This window comes from Pempheris klunzingeri, chromosome 12, assembly GCF_042242105.1.
Source record: "Pempheris klunzingeri isolate RE-2024b chromosome 12, fPemKlu1.hap1, whole genome shotgun sequence".
In the NCBI taxonomy this organism is placed as follows: domain Eukaryota; kingdom Metazoa; phylum Chordata; class Actinopteri; order Acropomatiformes; family Pempheridae; genus Pempheris; species Pempheris klunzingeri.
The window spans coordinates 14,691,585-14,718,490 of record NC_092023.1 but is presented as its reverse complement, the minus strand read 5'-3'; the positions used below and the strand labels follow the sequence as shown (position 1 = coordinate 14,718,490).

General features: G+C 41.6%; 1 protein-coding gene across 2 annotated transcripts in view; it reads left to right on the top strand.

Moving 5' to 3' along the window:
- Window positions 1-26,899, top strand: part of itsn1 (intersectin 1 (SH3 domain protein)) — a 39,257-nt gene extending 12,358 nt beyond the window's left edge. Inside the window, exons 13-45 of one of the 2 annotated variants that reach the window (XM_070841503.1) lie at window positions 253-375; window positions 695-844; window positions 1,080-1,220; window positions 1,470-1,557; window positions 2,011-2,150; window positions 7,356-7,492; window positions 7,667-7,962; window positions 8,821-8,978; window positions 10,189-10,433; window positions 10,596-10,770; window positions 10,903-10,989; window positions 11,107-11,255; window positions 11,853-11,932; window positions 12,021-12,193; window positions 12,285-12,330; window positions 12,835-12,956; window positions 13,327-13,450; window positions 13,858-14,052; window positions 20,713-20,834; window positions 21,358-21,464; window positions 22,279-22,380; window positions 22,495-22,576; window positions 22,733-22,831; window positions 22,941-23,024; window positions 23,195-23,278; window positions 23,621-23,752; window positions 23,838-23,918; window positions 24,664-24,785; window positions 25,036-25,118; window positions 25,215-25,298; window positions 25,770-25,834; window positions 26,372-26,480; window positions 26,587-26,899. In XM_070841503.1, coding sequence (XP_070697604.1) covers window positions 253-375; window positions 695-844; window positions 1,080-1,220; window positions 1,470-1,557; window positions 2,011-2,150; window positions 7,356-7,492; window positions 7,667-7,962; window positions 8,821-8,978; window positions 10,189-10,433; window positions 10,596-10,770; window positions 10,903-10,989; window positions 11,107-11,255; window positions 11,853-11,932; window positions 12,021-12,193; window positions 12,285-12,330; window positions 12,835-12,956; window positions 13,327-13,450; window positions 13,858-14,052; window positions 20,713-20,834; window positions 21,358-21,464; window positions 22,279-22,380; window positions 22,495-22,576; window positions 22,733-22,831; window positions 22,941-23,024; window positions 23,195-23,278; window positions 23,621-23,752; window positions 23,838-23,918; window positions 24,664-24,785; window positions 25,036-25,118; window positions 25,215-25,298; window positions 25,770-25,834; window positions 26,372-26,480; window positions 26,587-26,735 — 4,134 coding nt within the window. In that variant the 3' untranslated portion in view covers window positions 26,736-26,899. Of the gene's footprint in view, window positions 1-252; window positions 376-694; window positions 845-1,079; window positions 1,221-1,469; window positions 1,558-2,010; window positions 2,151-7,355; window positions 7,493-7,666; window positions 7,963-8,817; window positions 8,979-10,188; window positions 10,434-10,595; window positions 10,771-10,902; window positions 10,990-11,106; window positions 11,256-11,852; window positions 11,933-12,020; window positions 12,194-12,284; window positions 12,331-12,834; window positions 12,957-13,326; window positions 13,451-13,857; window positions 14,053-20,712; window positions 20,835-21,357; window positions 21,465-22,278; window positions 22,381-22,494; window positions 22,577-22,732; window positions 22,832-22,940; window positions 23,025-23,194; window positions 23,279-23,620; window positions 23,753-23,837; window positions 23,919-24,663; window positions 24,786-25,035; window positions 25,119-25,214; window positions 25,299-25,769; window positions 25,835-26,371; window positions 26,481-26,586 lie in introns of both variants that reach the window. The other variant, XM_070841502.1, reaches the window with a different exon arrangement.
- The last annotated feature ends 7 nt before the right edge of the window (window positions 26,900-26,906 follow it).

The following is a 26,906-nucleotide window of genomic DNA, read 5'->3' as shown; positions in this document are numbered from 1 at the left end:
TTCCTCATTTTCACAAAGTTTGAATTTTTCATGGTTTTTGGCATGTATATAATCATGTAAAATACTTGGATTTATTATAGCCACAGCGCTTTCACTATAACAGCCACAATATCCCTGTCTTTGAAATGTATCACTAACTTAATTACATGTACGACAAGTGTCCATACCAGGAGGGAAATGCATTGGGGTGGCCCATAACAAATGATAGAGTTATTTGTTCTTCCAGCTCAGTTTTGTATGCTTGTGTTTCAGGAGCGTGAGCGTCTCGAGCAGGAGAGGAGACGACAGTATGAACTAGAAAAACAACTGGAGAAACAGAGAGAGCTGGAGAGGCAGAGAGAAGAAGAGAGACGCAAAGAGATCGAGAGGAGAGAGGTCTGAAACGGAGACAAAGTGGAGAAAAAATGATTACCAAGTATCTGCATTTTAATGAAGAGTTATGGTTGAGTCGGCACTTAACTGCTGCAGACTTGTAATTTCTGCTGGAGACAACTTAGAGACCGCTCACTGCTCACCAACGCCCTCCTTAAATCTCAGCTCTTACAGTAAAGGACCCAATTCACACTCCCACAGCTGAACGCTTGTTGTGTATAATGTAGTGTGTAATATATGAATATACTATGGTGTGTGTGATGTAATATCCAATCTTGTGTCAGTTTGAAATGCAGTTACAGTGCATGTTTCATGTTTCCAGGCTGCTAAGCGTGAATTAGAGCGCCAGCGTCAGTTGGAGTGGGAACGTCAGCGTCGCCAGGAGCTTTTGACTCAAAGGAACCGGGAGCAGGAGAGCATAGTGCTGCTCAAAGCCAGGAAGAAGACCCTGGAGTTTGAACTGGAGGCTCTGGTAAAAAAAAAAAATGCATTCACACCTGAACATGCTAAATACAAAAGGTAGACAAGAGAATATAGTGTTTGTCAATAAAAGACACACAGAGCTGAATATGTCTCATTGTATGATAATGGTTGGGTTTGAAATTGAAGCCAACAAGAAGAACTGAGCAGCTGTCATCTAATTCTTCCTGTAACCTAATGCTCTGTACTTGGGTAGAAACCTAACAGGACTCTTTCCCATCCTCTAGAATGACAAGAAGAGCCAGTTGGAGGGAAAACTGAAGGATGTTCGGTTTCGTCTATCAGCTCAGCGGAGAGAGGTGGAGCAGACAAATCAGACCAGAGAAACACGCATTGCTGAAATCACCCTGCTACAACAGCAGCTGCAGGTACGCGAAACAGCTGCAAACCATCAGCAAACACACACAAATTGTTCAGACAGATGAGCATCACGTTCATTGCTGCTACATCTTTAATCACCGAAAGATGATGTAACAGACACATGCTAAGAAACTGTAGGATTTTTTCATGTAGTGCAATTTTGACCTGTGATTTGTACGTATCAAAAATAATGGAACAGGTAAAATGACTCATTCATTATTTCTGTTGTTTGTCTTGATGTGACTTGTTGTCTGTAGGACTCCCAGCAGTGGTTGGGGAGGCTAATTCCTGATAAACAGAGTCTCAATGACCAGCTGAAACAGGTTCAACAGAACAGTCTGCACCGTGAGTACTACATGAATCACATATCGATATTCTTGCCATGATGTGAGAGAGCTTTCGTGATTGGATTTATGGAAACACTTGAGTTGCATCATGGGTTAGGATGGTTGTGCAAGTTGTCATGTTATCCATCGAGTATTGTGATGTTTATACCTTCAGTAACTCCAACTCCAATTTTTGCTTACGTGGTTTTAACGTGAATTTCATTTGAAGTATTATTGTAATGAGTAGTTCCGAAAGCAATAATGTCCTCAGCTGTTGATTAATTAGTATTTTTTAGTTACACCTTCTATGTACAATGAAATCCTGAGCAACTGTTTTAACTGACTCTCCACACAATGTACTGTAGCTCAGGAAATACTGTCACAAATTCATTCAGTAAATTTGACCCAAACTTCTGTGTGACTGGGATTAATTAACCTAACCTGATCTCATGCTGTCTGTGTGTGTGTTTAGGTGATAGTCTGTCGTCCCTGCAGAAGGCCGTGGAGCAGAAGGAGACCAGCCGACAGCAGCTCAGAGAACAGTTAGATGCTGTGGAGAGAGAAACGAGGGCCAAACTGCTGGAAATAGATGCTTTCAACACCCAGCTGAAGGTAAACAGCCAGTTAACTGTTCACACATTAATGTTAATACGGGACACAAGGGAATGGTCAGGTCTATACTTTTGGAATATAAAGGTAAATTAACTACATTATTTCCTTAATGAACTAAATAGTTAACAAACATAGTTACAGAGTACAGCTAGATACTGTGGACTGATTGACGTTAGCTTTTAGAGTTACATACATGCTGCTGTCATGACACAAGTGTTAAAGATAAAAAAAAAATGAGAGAAAGAACTTAACATGTTTTTTAATTTAACGTGAAATAAAAATGGGGTTACCCAACAATAAAGTACAGGAATAAACCTGAAAAATGCGCCTACCCTTAGTTTCTTGCTTTCTTGTTTGTATTTTTTGTCTTGTTGTTTTTTTAATATGAAGGAAAGCACTAAGTAAAACTTAATCTGACAAAGCACTCATCAAAGTCTTCCAAATGGACCCCTATTGGAATAGTATTATAAATGTTTTGAGATGGATACTAAAAGTTGGGGGAAAAAATCCATATAGCACTTCATCCAACATGCTACAACACCGATTTACTGTGATACACAGAGGCCAATTTTTTAATGTTAATGTAACATAAAACAAAGTAGTGGCGTGTGGTAATCAGCTTAATACTGATTTGCTGTTAAGTTTTGTACACCGCTGCAGTGTTCAATTCAGCTAAATCAATTTAACTAAACAGCCAATTAACAAGCTTGCTAACCCTGTAATTGTTAGTCATTGTCCATGTTCAGAACATTGGATTGTTGTTGTGACTGTAGATTTAAATCCTGACCTGTCCCGTGCTTCATAACCTCCATCCTCACACTAGTTTAACATAATTACAGTGTTCACGTTTACTGTTGTGTTTAACGTTTTCACATTTATATCTGACCACTGTATCTGTGTTTTTATTTATGTTGTTATTTTGTGTATTAATGTCAATTGCTGTGTTTTTGGAGAGAGCTAGCTGTGCACAGCTGCTTCATGTAGCCTTCACCAACAATTTACTGAGAGAGGAAGAGGGAGGAATTTTATTTATAGGGGTCGAAGCATAGCAGTCTGTTCATGTTTCCTAGGCCATCTTTTACCCCTGTTTTTTTTTTTCTTTCTTATTTTCACCTCATTTCCCCAGAACACTGAGCCAGGTCAGAGAGAAGAGAATTAGTCCTGTGGTCTGTTCCAACACTGAGCAGAGGAGTAGGAGAAGGAGGCGGGGGAAGGGAGGAAAGCAGAGACAACACAGACCACAATAAATAGATTTTCTAATGGCTAATCTAATGAAGTTGGTTTGCAGTCTTATTCAGTACAGCCAACATAACAAGTGAGTTGAGAAAGTGGCGCAAAGCCTTTGAGGATATCAGTTTTCTCCAGAGTAAGGTACAACAGAGGCGTAAAGGCACTCAGTGAACAATGTTTGACTATACTGCCGTCCATCTTCCTTTCTACACTACTTCCTCTCCCCAAAATCTTCTCTCGTGAAACTGCTGTGCCTCCTCTGTCCTCTACACCCACTGGCACTCCTCGTCTCCAATGCTTCCTCTGCCTTTTTGTGATTCTACTCGCTGTCCTCCTCCTCCTGTATTTCTTGACCTCCAACTTTCATTTTCTTCCTATTATATTCTTTGTTTAATCCACATAATAAATCCTTCCTTCTATATTTTCTACTCCTTTTTATTTATCTCCCACACTGGCCTTTTGTTCCCTTGCCCATGCCAGTCTCTGTGTGAGTTCTATGCCAACCACTGTGCCAGGATAGAAGCCCTGCGACGCCAGCTTCAGGAGGAGCAGAGAGGGAGACAGGTAGAGCACACTGCCACAGCTGGACTGGGGTGGTACTGCAGCTGGGATATACTCTACTATAAAATCATATGATGAACACACTGCCGCTTATGGCAGACATGGAGCAAAGAGCAGTTTTTTTTGCATATGGATTGAACTTGCACTGATTTGGCAGACTATCAGAGAAAGGGTTACAAGTAAAACATAAGACTACTAACATGCAAGCGTCAAGTGTTTCAGACACTCTAGAAAGCTTTGCCATCTTTAACACTTAAGAACCAGACTTTTTTAATGCCTGGTTTGTGCACTGTGATGCCCCAGACAGGCAGCTAGATGTATTGCAGCCACTTGAAGCTTGACTGCAATTGTCAAGCTGCGAATGGTTTTACTACTGAAAAGCACCAACACTCACATACTCACGTACTGATTCTGTTTTGTTGGGTTTCTTTTAGTGTCAGTACCACCAATGCCACAGTAATCCAGAGCAAATAAATCTATTAGTGAAACTCTGCATTTGTGGCTCACTACAAAGCAGGAAGAAGAAAAGAGGAAAGATAAACGGTACAGGGTAAAATACCTGTTTATATCTCCAGAGAGATTTACTTACCAGATTATTTTTTTCCACATTAACTAATTAGTGTGCAGGCAAATGACAAGCATATTTACCTGAAGTAAATGTAGATGAATTTTGTCAGTCTCATTACTAAAATACCTGTACTATGCCTGAAAACAGTCTACCTAAAATCTTATCTACCAACCACTGCAGATAGGTCAATTACAGGATCTACTCAGCCTTATTGCAGTCTGTGCAAAATAGACAAGGCTATTGTCAGCTTCAGCCTGTTTTTGTAACACTGGCTCCACTGACAGATGTAACAGCTCATTACTCACCACAATGAGTCACAAGAGCCTCTCCTTAGTCGAGGCCTTATTGTGTGCACTTATTTTTTGTTAAACCTTGCCACGTCAGATTTTTCAGAGAGATCTGAATTACTTGCTGTATGCAGCAAAACTGCAGACACATTAGTTCACTTTAATACTTCAATTGGACAAAGTGCATAAATATGGACTTAAACATTATGCCTGTGAGTGTGTGTGTGAGTCTATAGAATGGTTGTTCCTCTGAGTGCGTATGTATATATGTATATGTGTGTTTCAGTGCGAGGAGCAGGGACAGCTACAGGAGTGTGTGTCAGCCGTCAGGGTGTGTCTGGCTCGGCTAGACTACATTATAAAGGTCCATACAACAACCCAGCCTACCTTCCCATCTTCCCTTTCCCACTGTTCCCCCCCCCTGTCACTTTCTTCTTTTCTCTCCTTTTCATCATCTCTATCTTCTACTTCTTGTTCTCCCCATGACTCACAACCTTTTTCAAACCACCCTCTCTTTGCTATATCTTCTGTGGCTCTCCTCTTATTTTCATCTTCTTTTTATCCCTCTCTCCTCCCCTTTTTATCCTCTGTCATCCTCCCCAATAGCACCTCGTCTTTTCTTTATCAAGATGGTGTTAGCTCACAGCTTAGGCAGCTGGCTAACCAACCACCCATAGTTAACGCTGTACACAGTTGTCATGCTAAACTAGCGGTCTTGCTAGGTTAGCGGGTGCAATAGATTAGTTGACTTGCTCTGCTAGGCTACTTTACTAGATTACCACACTGTACTGTAATGCTACTGCCTTTATGCTACCGGATGATGTTTCAGCCAGACATTAGTAGACATTTATTAGGATAATGTGCTGATTATCTGAATCTGAGTATGGCCGTCTTTATTTTACTTGGGTGTGTGTGTGTGTGTGGGTGTGTGTGTGTATATGTGTGTATGTGTGTATCTAGTCTGTGCGTGTTGGAGTGTATGCTTGGCATGCTGTGTTGTTGTCTCATTTCCTCCACTTCCTGTTCCAGGTGACTTGGAGGTGGCTCCACAGAGTTGTAGTTTTACTCCTCCGCCAGTCTCCTCTCTCTGATTGGTTTGCTTGTTTCTGGAGGTTTCCTCACGTTGGTTGTTTGGCTGAAACACGACAGCTGCCTTGTGTTGTTATAGTAACAAGAGTGTGTTCTAATGGCACAGCTGGTTGTCATAACTACACAGAACTGCCCCCCCTCCTCCCACCGCATCCCCAGACTACCCTTCACCTCCTTTTTTTATGTTTATATCTAACCCCTCCCACAAATATACTGTGTCCTGTGCAAGCTCCGCCCCACCACCATGACCAGAGCCCCGTGCTTTGGGGCTGGGTCAGTGCCAACCTCCATTAGTGACAAATCCCCTTCCCAGTGACATCCTCTCCCACATTTTCTTTATCGTTTGACTTTCAAAAGTTGTATAAATGATTTCATCACCAAAAATACCAAACTTGACCACCGTTAGGCTCACTTTGTTTCTTTAAACATGCCAAGATGAATTTAAAGTTATATCCGCTTCCAAGGAGACGTGGTTGGTACATGCATATATCCATTTTGCTATTAGTTTGCCAACTAGTTTCTACATCAGTCTTCTGTTGCTTGCTAGCATTACGGAAAAAGCTAGAAAAATTTGATGCGTTCTCATGGGCTTTAAAAGAGCTGTTCAGTATGACACTGACTGGATGTTTGTGTGTCTAGTGTCCACACATGCTCGAGCAGCCCAAGTGTCACACTGGGAGAAATCCATGGTCACTGCCCTGTTCAGACAGAGAAACACAAGCTGCACATGACAAAAAGAGGGAAGAGGAGTTGTGACTGACTACAGTGAGCAATGAAAGATTCATCAGTGCATCTTGATAATTGTTCACCTTGCAAGAGATAAGATATTATTCTCTTGAGCTGTGTTGCACAGCCGTAAAGCAAGATGAAAGCAACAAAAACAAGCTGCTCATTGATGTAGGAGTCTTTTCATAACGCAGCTAGCAATTGTGTTGACCAGCTGCGGCGATGGTATATTTAGTGGCGGTGAAGTGTTATGTGTTTTTCTTCGGTTGCAGTAAAAGCATTATGGTGATAAACCTGCCATTAGGACAAATTATATTGTTGTTTCATCAGTTGATTTGAGCTCAATTTTTTCCATTAGGGCCAATCACCTAAATTAGTCAGGAAGTGTGAAACTGGCTCCTCAACACAAAGAGGATTGGATGTGCTGCTTTCTAGCTCGCAAAGTTATGGACAGAAATAATCACTTCTTCCTGTCTCTGTTCACTGACTTCAAAAGCTGCTCATCATCCTTGTGTGAAAAAATTACCATTAGAATAACTGCCATGGTTACCGGCAGGGACGTTTCATCGCCTCAGCAGCAAAGTCGAAGGGGCGGAGCTTGCCTTGATCACCTGACTAATTACATACTGCTGCCGCTGCTGCTGCTGTTCTTGTCTGTTGTCAATGGTAACCCGTAGCAACCAGCCCTCTGATCCCACTTCCTCCTCACCGCTGTTCCTTCCTGTATCCCACGATGCCTTGCAGGAGCTGCGAGAGATCCACAGCCGGCAGCAGAGACAGAAACAGAAGGATATGGAGGGAGACACACACTCACTGACACACACACACTCTCACATGCACACCCCGATTGAGAGAAAGTCCGCTGAACTGCAGGAGAGTAGGTAAGACTGAAAAACACTCTTGAATCTAGGACCTGAATTATATCACCAACCATCATGATATATCACCAACTATTTTAGAATTGAAAATATTATTTTGTGTATTTTTGTAAGTACGTTATAATTTGAAAATTAAAGTTTCTCTGATTAATCATCTCTCACCATCTCCCCCAGTAGGTTGTCATCAGAGGAGGCCATTGCTTGGAGGGATGAAGCAGGAAGCTCTGCCCCCAGAGCTGCTAGCCCCCCCTCTGTCTCTGCACCCCACGCCTGGCTAAACAGAGTAACTCAGGAAGAGGAGGAGAGGAAGAGGAGAGGGATGGAGGAGGAGGAGGAAGATGAGGAGGAGGAGGAGGGAAGGAAGAGAGCGGGGTCGGTAGAGGCAAATGAGGATGAGGGGAGAAGCAAGAAGGACATGCAGGAGAAACTGAACAAGCTGTTCAGCCAGCCAGCCGACCCCTGGGGTACAGCAGGTGTGTTCTAACTGATAGAGTGCATGAACGCATGAAGGAGGGCACAAAATGAGATCCCAAAATGGGGCTGGGCCATAAAACCATAACAATAACTGTCTCAATATAAAGTTCCTTGATAGAAAATGTTCGATATAATTAAGCCCCCTAATAAATCAGTAGAGGGGGATGCTAATGCACCATAAATGCTGGTTGTCACCCACCATTAAACAGAAGATAACTGCATCTTACAAAATCACAAAAGTCGTCTTCCAAGTCAGGATTGAACAGGAACAAGGACCAGAACAGGGTCACAGCAGCTGAGTGAGACCCAGGTCTCGCCTCTTTTGTCGCCTCTTTTTTATCATTAGGTTGCACTGAGTTTCATTATGATGTGCTCAAGTTCTATTCAGTAAAATGAATACTGGGCGAAGGTAACTGAACTGTACGTTCAACTGTAATCTTGTCAATTTTACTTTTTGGTGAGAAACTTGGAATAATTACAGTGGTTTGAAGGAGGAAATTGTTAATGTTTTCACAGCAATATAAAACATATAAGAGTGGGAATTATGACTTGTTTAACCTCCTAACACTATTTCTAAGCAGCTTACAACACATAATTAAAACTACCAATACCAACATTTAAATAGAAATACAATCCTTTATTTCCCAGTCATTTGAATTTTGTGTTGCAGATATACAAAAACACAGTAACCTCTCAGGAACAAGTAGGGTTATGTTCTTTCCATAAGTAACTGGGAGGTAGCATACACAAATCCAAAGCCTGCTTTACCAGAAAGCACACGCTGTCTTGGAGTTGGACCACTCAGTAATGGTGGATTCTATGTTTATAGTATGTGCATTTCTGTTTATTTACAGCAGAGAAGGCCCCGGTACCCAGTTTGTTCGACCAGAAGGCACCAAGCAGTGGCTTCGACCAGCAGCAGCAGCCGGTGAAAGTGGTCTACTACAGGGCTGTATATCCATTTGATGCTCGCAGCCATGATGAGATCAGTATCGCTCCTGGAGACGTAATCATGGTATGTAGCGTGCACACAAACTTAGTACCCATAGACCCCGTGTATGGGTAGAGCAGCCATCCACCTACAGTACATACTGTAATGTGTATATATACATGTTGTGTGAAGAGATATTTTATTGCCTCTTATGTATTAGTTGTGTGTGTTCGTATTAAAGCCTTCTGAGTGTACCTGTGTCTTCTTCTCTCTGACCCTCCCCTGTCTTTGTGTGTATGACTGCGCGTGGTGTGTATTAACTGTTTCCTCTCTCCTCTGCTGTGCAAACTGAAGGTGAAGGGGGAATGGGTAAGTTCTTGCCCCCGCCCAGTACTGTGCCACCACCAATCACAAGCCAGCACTCACTTGAGCTCTTGCTGTCATTGGTTCACCTCATGTCATCTCCATGTTCATTCATTTGCCAGTGAATGAATGTTTTTGGCTTCGATGTTTCTTGTCTGTAAATGTTGTTTATTTTCAGTTAACATGAAAAGTTGTGAATGTGCTTTACTGTGAGCGTAAAGCAATCCAATGTTACACGTTAATGCCGGACCTCTAAATAAAAAACACTTCCCTTTCAGCTGCTTTGCGAAAGAAATTCATAAAATATACAAGCAGCATCTCCATAAATATACTTCCACATGAATAACATGATAATATTTTTCCATTTCTTTTAAACACATCAGTCCATCCCACAACCCAGTCAGTCCACACTGTCAGCAGGTTTACATTCACTGTGTTTTAGATGTAAACCTGCCAGCTTTTACATTCAAAAATGTAATGGACAGCAACATGGTGGACTAATAGAAATAAAAGTAAAGGAAAGGGAAAATGTTTATTAATTTGTAGTAAAGGGGACAGCCACAGGTTTTATCATGAGGCTATTTATAAAAGTAGAATTGTTTGAGTTAGATAATTCAAAGAATCCTTGTTTATTATACGAGCCTGGCTGACATGAAAACAAGACATTCACTGGAACCAGAGCCAACATTAACAGTGATAAATGTCAAGTTAATTTGCTATTTGTCTCACTCAATTATCTGCTAATTTGGAAATCCCTCTTCCTGGAACTCTGAACAGCTGCTGCTGCTGTTGTTGCCATTGTTGTTGTTTACACCACTGCTGTGTTCCTCCATGAATCTAAACACACATACACACATGTCATTGACTCAGTGTTCTAGTGTGTGGTAGCATGGTTCAAATTTATCTCAATGCCGCCCCTCTGCTCTCACAGGTGGATGAATCCCAAACAGGTGAACCTGGCTGGCTTGGAGGAGAGCTCAGGGGGCGTACCGGTTGGTTCCCAGCCAATTACGCTGAACGTATACCTGACAGTGAAGCACCAATCAGCCTGCGAGCAACAGCCTCAGTCACACCCACCTCAGCGCAGCAGCCAATGACCACACCTCCTCCAGCACCTGGACACACCGCCTCCTCCACATCCTCCGCCAACAGTAACTGGGCCGACTTTAGCACCACGTAAGTCCTGCATGTGTCAGTGTTATCAGAACCAGGCTCTACAGACCAGGACAGGATATAAGAATATAAGAAACTTAACATTTAGATTTATTCTGTGACATGTTGATAAAATAGATGACCTGTAGTACTAAAATATTCGTTGTCTGTGCGCAAATATTCTAGCTGGCCCTCCAACACAGCCAGCCAATCAGACAGCGAGGGATGGGACGCATGGCCGACCTCTTCAGCCAGTCAGAATCCTTCACTCAGCGTTCCCTCAGCACAGCTACGACAGCGCTCCGCCTTCACACCTGCTACCATGACCACGGGCTCCTCTCCTTCTCCTGTGCTGGGACAGGTAAGAACGTAACCAAACGATGTACGGCGTTAAGACTGGGATCTCACTGGGATAAATGCTTCTTTCGTAATGCAAGGTGATTCAGCCACTGCTCTGTTTGTGCATGAACATCTAAACTGGTTGGTTTGTCAGGGGGAGAAGGTGGAGGGTCTTCAGGCACAGGCTTTATATCCCTGGAGAGCGAAGAAGGACAACCACCTCAACTTCAACAAAAATGAGGTAGATGAGCATTATTCTTTTGAGTTAGTCACAGTCTGCATCTCTCTTCTGTTTGCATTTATGTGTTTGAGTCATTTGTTTAACTAAATAGAACTAAAAGTTTTATTGTCAATGCAGATAATAACAGTGTTGGAGCAGCAGGACATGTGGTGGTTAGGTGAACTGCAGACCGGACAGAGAGGCTGGTTCCCCAAAAGTTACGTCAAGCTCATTTCTGCCACCATCACGCCCCCCGTTGGTCCCACAGCACGCAGCAAAAACACAAGGTAGGTTAAAATGTGACATCAAGTCAAATTGAGTATGTTAATCTTGAATCTTTCAGTGTTAGGTCACCACATTCCTTTTCTTTCGCAAGTTACAGTCCAGTCAGGAAGTCAGCGAACACGTTATTGACAAAACTTAAAAACACTTGATCGTATTGCTTCTAGCTTTGCCACACTAGTCGGCTTTTGAGGTTAGAATTTCCAAGATTTTACTTTCTTTTATGTCAGCCACACTTCACATAATTTACTCCTATTAGTGGGAGTGCAGCTGCAGATTCTTTGAGAGGATCTTCTAAACACAACACCTGTGTTGTTGTACTGATGATAGTCTGGTTGTCAGGTTATGGATCAGCTTGTCTGAGGAGCTCCAGCGAGCAAGTCAGCTGATTGTGGAGTGAAAAATCAACCTTTAGATGAAGAGACTCATCACACCATTGATGATTCTTATAGTAATAAAAGATAGTTGATTACTATTGTTTTTAATGGTAACTTGTGCTTTTCATACCAAACTTGAGTGTGATTTTTAAGTATAGCTAATTAATGTTTAAAAACATTACAGTACAGTTTAAAGATTTCTTTTTTCCTCTTTGTCTCTTCTAGTGAGTCGGTTGTATCAGAGAGCCCACCCAATGGAAAACGCCCCTCACCGTCCCCAACAAAACCCTCTGATTCTGGAGAAGGTAACACACGCAAACATGGAAATGCTTTTTTTTTTTTTTTAAGTCAGGCACCAATTGTTAGTGACTCCGTGCACATTTATCTGCGCAGAGTACGTGGCCATGTACACCTACGAGAGCAGCGAACAGGGGGACCTGAGTTTCCAGCAGGGAGATGTTGTCACGGTGACCAGGAAAGAAGGAGACTGGTGGACGGGCATGGTCGGGGGCAAGGCTGGAGTTTTCCCTTCCAATTATGTCAAACCAAGAGATGCGGCCTCAGAGGTGAGATTTCGTTCAGAACATATTAGGATGGACCAGAGGCGTGGGTGTGTGGCTGTGCAAGGGAAATATTTATAATCACCTCTTTCTCTAGGCTTTGGGACCAGCAGGGAAGACGGGCAGTCTGGGAAAGAAACCAGGTGAGTTTTTCCTTTTTGCAGATGTTGCCATCAAATATACATTTCTTACCCAGATATCAGATGTAAATCACACATTTAAAAGGCAGAGACTTAAATACAATCTGAGAGTAATAATACTAATAATGTTATCAGTCCAACTCATCTTTAACTTTGTCTGTTGTGTGTTTTGTATCTTGTTTGGTAAATGGATTACAAATGGATTATTTGGTGGAAAAAGAAGCCTGCAACCATAATTATACAAAAGTGTACAAAAATAGCAGTTACACATTCAAACAGAAAAAAAAAATCACTTGTGAAGAGGAGGGGTCTCAGGCGGAAAACTAACCACGATGTAATGACCAGTGACGATCTCCTGACACACTTTTTCACTTTCCACTTTTCACATTCTTTTATGAAGGACAATGAGCATGTTTCGTTTGTCAGGAAATAAACGCTGTCTGAATGTGTACTTCTTTTTCTCCTTCTCCTTCTTCTCCTCCTTCCTCCTGTCTGTCTCGTCTGCAGAGATCGCCCAGGTGATCGCCCCCTACAGCGCTACAGGAGCGGAGCAGCTGACGTTAGCTCCAGGACAGCTAATCCTCATCAGAAAAAAGAACCCTGGGGGCTGGTGGGAGGGTGAGCTCCAGGTACACAAACACTAACTCTTAATATACGCAAAGAAATGTTCATTATGGTGACTGAAAAAAGAAATGACAAGGTAGAAGGAAAAAGAAACCTAAACTCCAATATGCCAGTTACCTCATGCCATGTCACTGATGACTTGCCAAAAAACCTTCAACTCCACTTTAATTATACTAAACATTTGTTGCTTAAATGTATTTTTTGTTTGCAATTTGCTAATATCTATTGTAGTTCATATCAAGAACATATTTGCCTCTATATTGTACGTTACATTTACTTCTAGGAACATACTCTAAAGGCTGTTTGCATAATATGAGTTCATGTAAACTGGCTGCAGTTTATTACGACTAACATGCTATGATCTCATTGGTTCAGGCCCGGGGGAAGAAGCGCCAAATAGGTTGGTTTCCGGCCAACTACGTGAAGCTGCTCAGTCCCAGCACCAGCAAGACAACGCCCACAGAGCCAACCCCTCCTAAACTGGCTCCTGCCAGCACAGGTACGCTAGCAAATAAACACTCGTACAATGGCTTTGAAGTCATGTGTCTGCTTCCACAATATGCAGAGAAAGCTAAATGAGTTAGCGAAAACATCAAACCAGAAACATATATGTACACGCTGGACCATTCTCAGTTGTTTTTACATTTGAGAAAATTGATAAAGAGGTCTGTATTGTCTTTTCACGAGTTTGAGTGAATCTACGGGTTCATAGATTAGTGAATACATCTGCACTATCTGTGTGAGACCAACATGATTCTCTTGTGTGAAGTTTAAAGGATATCTGGACATGAAAGGAAACCGTTTAGTTCATAGTCAAAGAGGAAGTTGTCTCTCTAACTGTCACATGAGGCCTTAAATCAGAAAATGTTGACATCCTGTGTGTCATGTCCTTCTCTGGTCCTGAAGCTGTGTGTCAGGTGATCGGCATGTATGACTACGTGGCCCAGAACGATGACGAGCTGGCTTTCCAGAAGGGTCAGGTGATCACAGTGCTCAACAAGGACGACTGCGATTGGTGGAAAGGAGAGCTCAACGGGAGGGAGGGTCTGTTTCCCAGCAACTATGTGAAACTCACCACAGACACTGACCCGAGCACGCAATGTGAGTACTCGCAAACACACACACACACACACACACAATCTCACATAGAACACACACACAACTTACTAAAATGAATCTTAACATACCTTGTAATGCAGCAATTACCCACAAACATATGCACACATACACACACTCACTCACACACTCACACACACACACACACGCACACACACACACACACACACACACACACACACACACACATCCCAGAGCCAGGTGTGGAGATGCTGTCCCTCTCTCAGTGTTTGACCCCAGATTGGTTTGACCTTTGACCTTTCACCTTGACACTCCTTTGGGCCTCTTTGATAACCTCCCAGTCACGCAACACCTCTGGGTGGTGTTTGTGTGTGTTTGTGTGGTGTGTATGTGCATGCATGTGTGTGTATATTTGCGCGCATTAGTGTAAATGTTTCCCCTCTTCCTGCATGTGTCCCTTCAGCATGATCCACCATAGACTTAGAGTTTCTAGAGCTTAGCAAGAAAGAGACACTGCCAGTAAACCTGGACTGAAGGCAGTGCTATAACTAGCTGAAGCAGAACAGCAGACTTGTGGCTAATGATTAATTCAAACAAATTTTCTGATTGTAATGCAGAAGTATGTGCAATGAGGAAATGTTCAGGCTTCTAAATATCAGTATTAACCTTTATTTACTTTCAGCAGAATCATGTCATGATGACAGGATCATATCACGACATTGTTTTACAAAATACATTTTTAAAACCTAACTATAATGAAAAACTAAATGAAGTTCTTGCTTTACACGTATTATAAGTTTCATGTAGTGCTTGACACTGAAACATATCCATGGGTAAAGGAAAAATATTGTAATACAAATAAATATTGTGATATTCAGCCCACCGGGAGCTACAGAACCAGGTTGGATAACCAGTTTTAAATAAATGGAAACATTAGTGGAGAATAATTTGATGCAATGATAAAACATTTATCCCCACCTTTAAGTAATTTACATATGAGTGCATCAAAAATTATAATATAGTAATGTTACATATATTCCACCATGTTGGTCTACAAACGCCTTTTGGTGTTGGCAGATTGGTATTAGATAGGGTGAGTAAGCAATAGCTGCCACTAGTGAACTAGTTAGGTGAAGAGCTGCATTCAGACAACAACATTTACTGGAACTGTATTGATATTAGCTCATCTACGTTCTATGGAAATTATGCATATATATACCAGCCAATAGGAAATGAGAAATTGCAGCACAGTTTTCAATTATTTAAAAACAGTTTCATTATATTTTTTGCTACAAGAGAGCATTATATGTTATTTACCAACTCTTAAAAATGTCTTGTTCAGTACATATCACTGGTGCAAGTCTTTAAGAGGAACATTTAGCTTCATTTTGTGTTAATGTTCAAAAACAGGAGTATCAGCAGAATATTGATGTATTGTTATCAATATTCTATATTATGTTTTTGTACTTCCAAATAGTTAAATTGTATGGAGTCCTTGTCCTGTAGTCTTAATGATCACTATATATACAGTCTGCTCTAGAAAAACTTTTCCAGATCCGTTGTGTTGCTTGCTCTAGATGCTCTATTTCTATGCTAGATTAGACCACACCTCCACACTCTCTGTCTTGCTGCACGCTCCACCCACCTAGCACCCGATTGGTTGTTGTTGTTGTTGTTGTTGTTGTTGTTTTGTTTAGTTGTTTTTGTTGATGTTGTTGTTGTCGTCCTCTCTCTAGGATCATATCATTACCCAGAACCCCCCTCTCCTCAAAGCCCTCAAAGAGACCCACTAGGCCACTCAACCAATGGGACAGCAGCAAGAGGTCACATGACCCGGAAATGGCGACTCTCCACCAATAGAAGCCAGAGAGAGAGAGAGAGGGAGACAGACAGACAGACAGACAGACTGTAACGTTTTAAACGCCCAGTGCTGGCGAAAACTCTGTCTATGCATGGCTCTGACTGGACTTGGCCAAACTCTGTTTATATAAGGCTCTGGCTCCAAACAGCACTGTTCAACAGGAGGGAGATCAATAGTCAGGACTCCTCCTCTCCTCTCCTGTCAAACTTCCACCTGCTCTTCTCCTCCATCTTTACTTCTTCTTCTCTGTCTGTGTTATCAGTCGGAAGGTGTTAAGATAAGGATGGAGGAGGAAAAGAGGAGAGGAGAGGGAGAGCATAAAAGGGGATGAGACTATTGAGCTCCTTTCTCCCAGATTGAACTGATGGCCATGTTTTGACTGAATCACAGTGACTGTATACACACACACACACACACACACTCATGCTCACACACAGGTATCCACACACTAACCCATCCACACACAGCCCTATGCTAGCGTGGTAAAGTGGATAGTGGGTCATTTTGTGGCTTTATGGGAGATTCTCTCATTAGAATCAGTAGCTCAGCTCATCCCCCCTCCTTCCTGATTTTTTTTTTTTTTTTAACCTGGCTCCCACTGGTTCAGCAGCTTCATTCACCTGTCAGTCAAAAGCGCTGGCTTCACCCCCTCCATCCCCTCACTAACCCCTCCCCTCCCACAGCTTCACAGAAAGACCCACTATCTGCTGGAGGACAACTCTCAATGTTAAAGTCTCCTCTCCTCTCTTCACTTCTCTTCAACTCTTCACTCCTCAATGCCAAAGACTCCCCCCTCCTCCTGCTTCCATTTCTCCCCCCCCCCCCCCCCCCCCCCCCCCTTTCAAAAAGAGGTGAAGTAATGGAGAGGAGAGGAAGTGAGGCAGTACTGAGATGCGTCCCACAGCAGTTGAGTGCTAAGTTTCAATCCAGGGTGCCGCTCCCTTTCTATGGCTTTTCAGTTAGTTTCCTCTCCCGTCTTTCTCTGCAACGGAAGGAGGCAAGGGGGCATAGAAGGGAGCGAGCAGCTGGAATGGGACTCAGCCCGTAGCTTAGGGCTAAAGTGGAAAGCTATGCTGTAACTGCTTAGCATACAAGCTAACCAAATTACTCACACACACACACACACAAAATGCAACATGGTACATAGATTTTGGAGAATGCACATGACCTTAAACAGTGTGAACAGACATATCTCTCACTCACAGTGATAATGTTTTTATCCGTAGTAGTTTAACATTCTGAATATGTATTAACTTTAAACGATCCGTTCTATGTTCTGTTGTTATTTTTGTTTACATGTTTATTGATTTGTCTGTTGCTATGATGATGAGATGCTGTCACACAGTTCAGGGCTAGACCAGGATGATGGACATTGATATGACACACAGACAGATTTTGGTACTAATTATGAAGGGGTGGAACAATTTGTCCAAACAAAAACTTGCTCGTGGCCGTCGTCAGATCTTTGAATCATTCCAGTTATAGGAATATGTTGACATTTTGGGAAATATGCTCATTCCCTTTCTTACTGAATGTGAGAGATTGTTCTTACCACTCCCATTCCTACCATTGAAGTGTGAACTAGAGCCTTGAGCTGATTGGCTCAGCTTAGCATAAAGCTGCGAGCACTTGGAAACAGTTAGCCTGGTTCTGTCTAGACTTCAAAATACTTATAAAACACCTCTAAATCCAGCATTTAACTTCCAGTAAAACCTCTTTGTTTGTTTGTGCATGGATTAAACAAACAATACCAAGCGTTTTAATTAGCTAATGAGGTGTTGGTTTATGTGGCCTCCAGACTATGTCTAAGCTAAGCTAAGCTAATTGACTTCTGGCTCCAGCTCCATCTTAAATGGACAGTTATAGAGTCGCATTGATCATCTCATCTCGTATTCAATAAGAAAGCCAATAAGCATACTGTATTTGCCAAATTTCCAAGCTGCTGCTTTTGATAGGTCAGTTGTTTTTAATTGTGGCTCAAGTTCACAAACTAGTGATATTTTTGAGTAATTTGAGCTTGACCTCCATGAAGTTCCCACACTGTGATGCACCTTTTTAAAGTAGTTTTAGCTCATTGTCACATAGTTCATGCACAAAAGCTCTGGTTTTAAGTTGGCTTTTTGCTTCCCCCTGCACTGTAAGCCTCCTGTACCAAACCATGCACAATCATTTCACCCCTATGAGATATTAAGGAAGTGACGGTGACCTTTGAAATGTTAAACATACATTACAGATATCTACAGTGAGGCCCAGGACTTAAGATATCACGGCCCTTACTCTCGAGTGAGGAGGTGGGAAAAGATATCATACTGTACCACCATCACCACCTCCATAACTTTCAGTCAAAAAGTCATAAGCTTAAATGGTGGCTTTACAGTGCTGTTCCCAGGCCTTAAAACATCATGTATAATATTTTATCTCATCAGGTTACTGATTAAGGTCTGCATTGAGGGACAGAGACAAGCTGACATGCAAACAGAAAGACAGACAGCATAGCCTCACTTTCAAATATATACTGTATATTACCCGTTATCATGGTGGCGTACACCCTAGTGTATCTTCTCCATTTCCCACAGCAACAGACTTGCCTCTCTCTTTGTTCCCATAGCAACAGACTAGTATTATAGTGGTTGCCATACCAGATTTGTATTGTTTTTGTTTATCCAGATGACAGTATTGTGATTTTAATGTTTACCCTCAGAAACACCAACAATGAATGAAATGATTATTGAACTACACAACTTTTTATACAACAAGCAACAGAGGTATTATTATTATTATTATTATTATTAACTTGCTTGGATCCCATTGGCTCCTCAGCGTGTCAGTATTGGAGGTGAAGGTGTCCGATTGGGTGATGAGTCAAACACCATCGGTTCTTAAACAAACTGAGGCTGGAGGCCCCGACTGGGTCACTGGGTGGTTTGTTTTAGGTCCCCACAGAACAGAAATGTTAACAGATCCTGATTTTTTTCCAGTTGGTTAATTTCTCACATTCAGAGTGAGTATTTTAGGTTGGAACAAAGAGCCACCTAGACCAGAGCCAAGCTCCACAACAGCAGGGTCAATATTACACTTCCTAATAATGTATCTCTGCCTGTTACTACATGCCAATGCTCCCATCCGCAGCCATGTTTGTCCCTCTTAGCATTGAATCATTTGGGGACTCACAGTGCTGCAGGGAGAGCTGCACATACTCTGCATTTAATGGATTTATGGTGCAGCCCAAGCTGTAAGCATTTATGCCTTTTACCGTTTTAACAGAACACACTTTGCTCCACTCTGCCCTGAAGCATGACTCTGGTCTATTCTGGTTTGTTAAAGAAAAATTAAAAAGCTGTGTATGATCTATACTTAATCTAATGAACGCTAATGGTTGGTGCTTCAAATGGATACAAATAGCAACTCTGATGAATGGGTGAATGGATTAACAGCCAGGCTGCACTAAGTGTCGGTGTGTGAATGAAAAAATTAATGAGTGAGTGGAAATAAAGCATGAATGAGCAATTTTATGGACATGAATGGTCAGATTGATACACAAAGGTAGAAAAGGACTCTTGAATGAAAGAATGAATGAATGGATGAATGAATGAAATGTACAGAATGTCAGCGTAGTGCTGGTAGCAAAAATGTCCTGAGGTTTTATTGGTGGAGATTGTGATGAAGCGGTGAATCTGACTGGTCCTGATGATTAAACGCTCTCAGACAGACTGCAGTCGACTGGCCTCATTACTCTTTCACACACACACACACACACACACACTCAGACTTGTAATGTTCAAGTTGTCCTAAGGAAGCTTCCTGTTAATACTGGCATCTGTAAATAACACATTGAATTTTATGTTTTTTTAAAATCCCCTGAAATATGTTTCTACAATTAATTTTCACTTCACGAAATAGTAGGTTTGTAAACACTGAGTCATATTATAAAGCTGTACTAACCAATATATTAACATTTAATCAAGTGACTACATCTAGTGTGCATCTAAAGTGGCCACCTGCAGGGACGAACCCCCAGAGAAAAGCTATGCAGCTGTTAAAGAAGCTGAATAAATTAGTGACTTTATCAGGTAATAAATAATACTGTACATCAGGGCTGTGTCTTAGTTTAATGATGCAGAGCACCAGTTTTGAGTTTATAATGAATTTAAATGTAGCTTTTTTTTCTTATTTTGCCCTCAGTTTAAAACTATTTGGGGTAAGAAAAGTAATGAGGGAACTTCATGAATACTCAGTGTTAAGTGCAGTTGGATGCCAATAGCTAGACTCTTTCTGCATCTACAGTCAAGACAGAATCTATGTATGGTTCGCCTGGTAGCTCACCTAGTAATCCTCCAAATCTGTCCAGGGCCCTTTGCTTCATGTCATGGCCCCTCTCCCTCCCCTGCTTCCTGTCACTCTCCACTGTCACTATCACATAAATTAGAAAATCCCCCCCCCCCAAAAAAAAACAGCGAAAAAGCTGTAGCAGGAAGCTTCCTTGTTCAGGTAAAAACAAAATATAATTCTGAAAGAACCAGAACTACTGTCATGAATATAAACTTCTAATAGGCATTCCCTTATATCTCCACACACAAATTGTCTTGCACACATATTTCTGACATTTGAATGACAAAAAAGAAAAAAAAACAGACAAACTTTGACTCAAACCCCCTCCAGAGCGCACCACTATTAGTCCCACTGCCTGTTTGTTGATCTCAGGTATGTACTTTCATGGTATCGTATTTATACAGGAATAACAGGGTCTTATTTTTCTCCCTCCATGCGTCACGATGTGTGACTGACAGCCATGTCTGTCTGTATGTGCGATGTTTGTATTTCAGGGTGTGCTGACCTCCATCTTCTGGACATGCTGAGCCCCATGGAGAGGAAGAGGCAGGGCTACATCCACGAGCTGATTGTCACCGAGGAGAACTATGTCAACGATCTGCAGCTCGTCACAGAGGTCAGAGCACACATGCGTGTTCATTGGTGCTGCACAGTATATCACTGATATTCACCAGGAAGGTTGTCTGAACAGAAATGTAATTTAACTTCTGCACCACTGTGACGGCAGAGTTTGGCTTTCCTCAGTTTTTTATTTATATGGACGTCAGCTGAAAGTTTTACCGTCACATGATGCCACAAAGCTTCTCTGTGAAACAGAGCAGGAAACAACAAATACGTTTAAGCTAGAGGCATGTAAATGCTCAGCGTGAAACATAAGATGTTAAAGTGTATTTTTTCTCAGGATTACAAGTATTGATGATGTAAATGATTCAGCACTACATAACTGAACTGACTGGGTGTTCTGATTATTATTATATTGTTATAATAATTTCTTAATATAATCAAATGTTCTAATTATTAATTAGACAAACAACAAGGCTTTTTTTTGGGGGGGGGTTTGATTAGTCCTGGTGAAGTTTGTAATAATTGTTCTGCACGTGTGTGTGTGTGTGTGTGTGTGTGTGCGTGTGTGTGTCCAGATTTTCCACAAACCTCTGTTGGACTGCGAGCTGCTGACAGAGAAGGAAGTGGCCATGATCTTCGTCAACTGGAAGGAGCTCATCATGTGCAACATCAAACTGCTCAAGTACAGAAACGCACCAGTACTGCACACATATGACAGTAGTGTAGCAGCCTTGTGTCAAAAATCAGACTTTTATTTTGTCAGAAGCAGACAAAAGAACTAAGAAATCATGGTTCCTGCTGCCTCTCTTGAGCTCACCCAGGTGCATGCTGGTCCTATACCTGCCTACTTACCTATATAACACCAGGTCCCCACACTGCTACCCAACTCACAAACAATACAAAAACGAAATAAAATAACAGCTACCAAATCTGCTGAATAAGAAAATAAATAAAGTAAACAAATAGCTAGCAAAAGATTTACTAGCAAAATCTAAATAAAGCAAACACCAAGAATAATCAAACAAACAAGACTACATATTATTGATAAAACAATAACTTTCCTGCTAGATTTTGTTTTTACATTACATGAAGACATTTGCATCCGATGCAAACCACAAGTCAGAGAGTCAGCTGTCACTGGCATTTGTAGATAATATTAACCTGAATGCAGCTTCAGTGGCTTTGAATGATGCTTTAAGCTGGAAAATACACCAGTGACATGTTCTCTTTCCTCACTGCCCAACCTCAGACAGAACGCTGCACTGTTTTTAAAATTTGCATAAAAGTCACTGAGATTTGGGTCTGAAATTAAAGGTAAAATTCTTTATTGTTCTTGTGTTTTATTGACAATCATTTTTCCAAAGGTGCTTATGTCACTGGTGTTTATTCCAGTTAAATATACAAACAGCATCAGTCAAGAATTTACTCTGTCACAGCTTTTACCTGTAATGACACAGCAGACCAAACATCTCATCGTGCTCCTCTGTCTCCGGCAGAGCTCTAAGAGTGAGGAAGAAGATGTCAGGCGATCGGATGCCGGTGAAGATGATTGGTGACATCCTGACCAACCAGCTGCCTCACATGCAGCCGTACATCAGGTTCAGTCTGTCCTCTTTTAGTCCTTGATCAATCAGGCTGATTTCTTTCTTTGAACAGCCTGTCAAAAGTTGAATACAAAGGTTTTCTAATTCTGTGATCGATGTTGTGTTCAGGTTCTGTTCGTGTCAGCTGAACGGAGCCACGCTGATTCAGCAGAAAACTGATGACAACCCTGAGATTAAGGACTTCCTTAAGGTACAAAATAGACAGTTTTCCTCATTTAGAAGTTCTTTAATTAATCAGAGAAGGGTTCATCTTTGTCCAGCATGTTGTAGATCTTGTTTCGATCAACAGCGCGTTTTGTGAAATTGAAAATGATCCTCTGTTTCTAACGCCGTCTGGTGCTCTCAGAGGTTGGCCATGGATCCCAGGTGTAAGGGAATGCCTCTGTCCAGCTTCCTGCTCAAACCCATGCAGAGAGTCACACGCTACCCGCTCATAATCAAGAACGTACGTATGGCACACGAACACATCTCGGCCGCTCACGTCCAAAGGGATTTAAATCACCAGCGATGCACTGTGCCAATGCTCTTTTTCTGCGCTATCGTTTTTGATGCAGATCTTAGAAAATACTCCAGAGTCACATCCAGACCACAGCCACCTGAAAGCTGCTCTGGAGAAAGCAGAGGAGCTGTGCTCACAGGTGAACATCTCACACACACACACACACACACACACACACACGCTGTCTGAAAATCTTCCTTTATGTTCCAGTGATGTGGTTCAATAAATAAATAAACATCCACACAACCGAGCTGAACTGACTGAACGTGTGTGTGTGTTTTTTTTGTTCTGTGTGTGTGTATTTTTTAGGTGAATGAGGGTGTCAGGGAGAAGGAGAACTCAGATCGTCTGGAGTGGATTCAGGCTCATGTCCAGTGTGAGGGCCTGTCTGAGGTAACACACACACACACACACACACACACACACACACACACAGACATAAAACATAAAGATAAAACAAACAAAAAAATCCTGATCAATACACACAATCAAGTTTACTATGAGCAGCTGGTGAAATACAGTGACAATATACACTGATTGCTGCTTACTTCTGTAAACTTTATTTTTAGCAGTTGTATTTATATTTATATAAATTGCAGTTTAGATGTGATGATGAAGGTCTCATGAGAATGGAACGTTCACTTATGATGGGCATTTATCATTATGTTTGACATTTTTCTAGACTAAACTTTTCATTTGTCAAAAAAAGAATCATCTTCTCCTCTCCACCTTCAGCAACTGGTGTTTAACTCCGTCACCAACTGTCTGGGTCCCAGGAAGTTCCTCCACAGCGGGAAGTTGTTTAAAGCCAAGAGCAGCAAGGAGCTCTACGGCTTCCTGTTCAACGACTTCCTGCTGCTCACACAGGTAAACCTCACCGTCTGCCTCACTCACTCTGTGTGTGTTTCAGGCTCAGGTTTCTCAATCAGTCCTCTCTCTGCTCGCCTCGCAGGTGACCAAACCTCTGGGCTCATCAGGCTCGGACAAAGTCTTCTCCTCGAAAACACACCTGCAGTACCGCATGTACAAGACGGTATGAGGACACACACACACACGCACGCACTAATACACAGATACACTGTGCTGCTGTTTCATCAGGGTCATCAGGAGGTCCTTCAAGTAAATACAATGATTTTAGGAATTGGTACAGAGTTAAAATGTATTTACTGAAAGAGAGATGCTGCATTTCCACACCAACTGATAAAAAACTGAATTTTTTCACAATTTATGTTGGGTTTTTTTCTTGTCCTTTCTGTTTTACTTACAGATTTAAACATGCTTAAATATCTCCTTCATTTTTCACAAACTTAACGTTACCTTTAGCTCAGAGTTCCTGCCCAGTGGGCTCAGAGGCTGTGCTTTGTGCTCTTAGCTCACCGTCACGGTCAGCAGCAGCTTCGGCTCAGTGGGTGTGTGCTCTGTGCTTGTCATTCACAACACTCGCTGACTTATCATTTAAATTTTGGCCGCACTTTCTCTGCCGTGCTTGCACGACTAGCTTACTAGCTTTAGCCTTGGGGAAGAGTTTATTAAAGTCCTGTGACAGCCACAGACACTGGATTTTATTTATTTATTGCTGTCAGGCTTTTATAAGAATTTCAACCAATATAACAAAAAGTGCTTCTAAATGTGTTGCAGACCCTGCCTTTAAAAAGCAGCTCTATGCCCTGCATGTGAAGTGAATTAGAATTTATTTGGAATAGATCCAGTAAATGAACCCTTACTGCCTGTATGACTCACATTACGTCATAATAACGGAGCGCTCTCGTCTCTTTCAGCCAATCTTCCTAAATGAAGTGTTAGTGAAGCTGCCAACAGACCCGTCAGGAGACGAACCTCTGTTCCACATCTCTCACATAGACAGAGTTTACACCCTCAGAGCTGAGAGTATCAATGAAAGGTAAGATAAACACATTTTACCTTAATCTGAAATAAAGCGGACCCACACCTGACACACAGATTTTAACGAATACAACCGATTTTTTTTTTTTTTTTTTTTTTACAACCCATCTTATTCCATATTTTCAGCCGCTGTTCCAAACACTTGTGACTAAGCTTTATTCGCCACTGCTCAGACAGTTTTTGTGCTGCTTGATGTAAGACGTGTGGAGTTTTTTCTAAAGAGTGTGTATCTGCGTGTGTGTGTGCAGGACGGCGTGGGTTCAGAAAATAAAGGCGGCCTCAGAACTCTTCATTGAGACAGAGAAGAAGAAGAGAGAGAAGGCGTATCTAGGTATTCCTTTACTTTCCTCCGTTCTCATTGTTAAAGGCAGCAAAAACAAAACAAACATTTGAACAATCAAACTGAATTTCTCTGCGTCACTCTCAGTGCGTTCTCAGAGGGCTACGGGTATCGGCCGACTGATGGTCAACATCGTGGAGGGGATTGAGCTCAAACCCTGTCGCTCCCATGGTACGTACGCACTCCTTTTACTCATGTTTGTAAAAAGAGAAAAGGTTGACTCTTTGAAAGTCACTCCTTTGATTTGTCACAGCCACTATCTGCACCTTAAAGTTTCTAGACATGGTGACACTTTAAATGAAGGTCCAGGTGATAAGTACTAGTTAATGAACAATAAGACCTCATAAATCCTGATAAGATGCTTATTAACATTATTATGTGTTAATACGACTACATGAGTTTACACCATTGTAAACATGTTTATTGTTAGATTCTAAGACATTTATAAGCACTTAAAAGAAGCATGTTAACAATTTGTAAATTACTTAACAATGTTAATAAAATCCTTATGAGGTTCCATGTTACATCAGTTTCATATATTATAATCCAGAGTTGTGTCAAGCGGTCAACATTATAATCTGGGGCTCAGAGGTTAAAGAAGGAGTGTTACGAGGATAAATAGCTGTTTGTCTGTATTTCCAGGAAAAAGTAACCCATACTGTGAGGTAACCATGGGTTCGCAGTGCCATATCACAAAAACATTACAGGTATGGTTATTTTTGTCTTTTATGATTTTTTACCTAGCGTTGTTACATTTCTATGTATTAGTATGGGAGTCTATTTCCACCACTGAAATGAAAACATCAGGGAAGTCGTAATAATCAGAAACTGTCTCAGTAATGACTTCGTATCTCAAAATAATTGCAAGGGTTTATGTTTTTTTCTTTCTCTGTAGTTCGTCCTTTAGAGACTAATAGGAGAAAAAAGTTGACTGAAATTTTAATGGGGATTCTTTTTATGGTTTGAGTTACAGCTGCTGTTTGAGACTTTGAGAAGAACCTTTTTGTAATGTGAGAGCTGGTTATGAGCTCTATATATAATATACCTTCACTGTGCAATTCAACTTTGAACAGACTGAAATGTTTTTATTTTTTAAGCAGTCTTCTGTATTTAGTAATAATTAAGATCTACAGCAGAAGCTATTAAAAAAAAGAGTTGTGTCTATTATGATTTGTAAATAACTTTAATGTGTGTACCAGGTCATTCATTTTGCACCTTTTTCCATCTCTGCTCTTCTTGTGTAGGACACCCTGAATCCGAAGTGGAATTCCAATTGCCAGTTTTTTATAAAGGACCTGGAACAGGACGTCCTCTGTGTCACCGTGTTTGAAAGAGACCAGTTCTCTCCTGACGGTCAGTAATAATCACACACTGACTCAAAAGATTTCCCCCTCAGATCACCTGCTCTCCAGTAGTGATGAAAGTCTTTACTCAACATTTTCACCCCCCCCCCCTCCAGACTTCCTTGGCAGGACAGAGATCCGGTTGGCTGAAATAAAGAAGGACCAGGGCTCTAAAGGACCAATCACGAAGCGGTTGCTGCTCCATGAGGTTCCCACAGGAGAAATCGTGGTCAGGCTGGACCTCCAGCTGTTTGAAGAACCGTAAAACCCAGACAGGACCACGCTGGACTGGAGTGGCCTGGAAAGGAACTAAAAGATGCGATTTGGACCCAACAGCCGGGCTAGATTAGACTGGACTAGAAGACTCGACTGGTCTGGATTCGCTTAGTTTGGTCTGGTTAAGTTTCTTAGTATGTACAGGTTGTTTATGTTAATG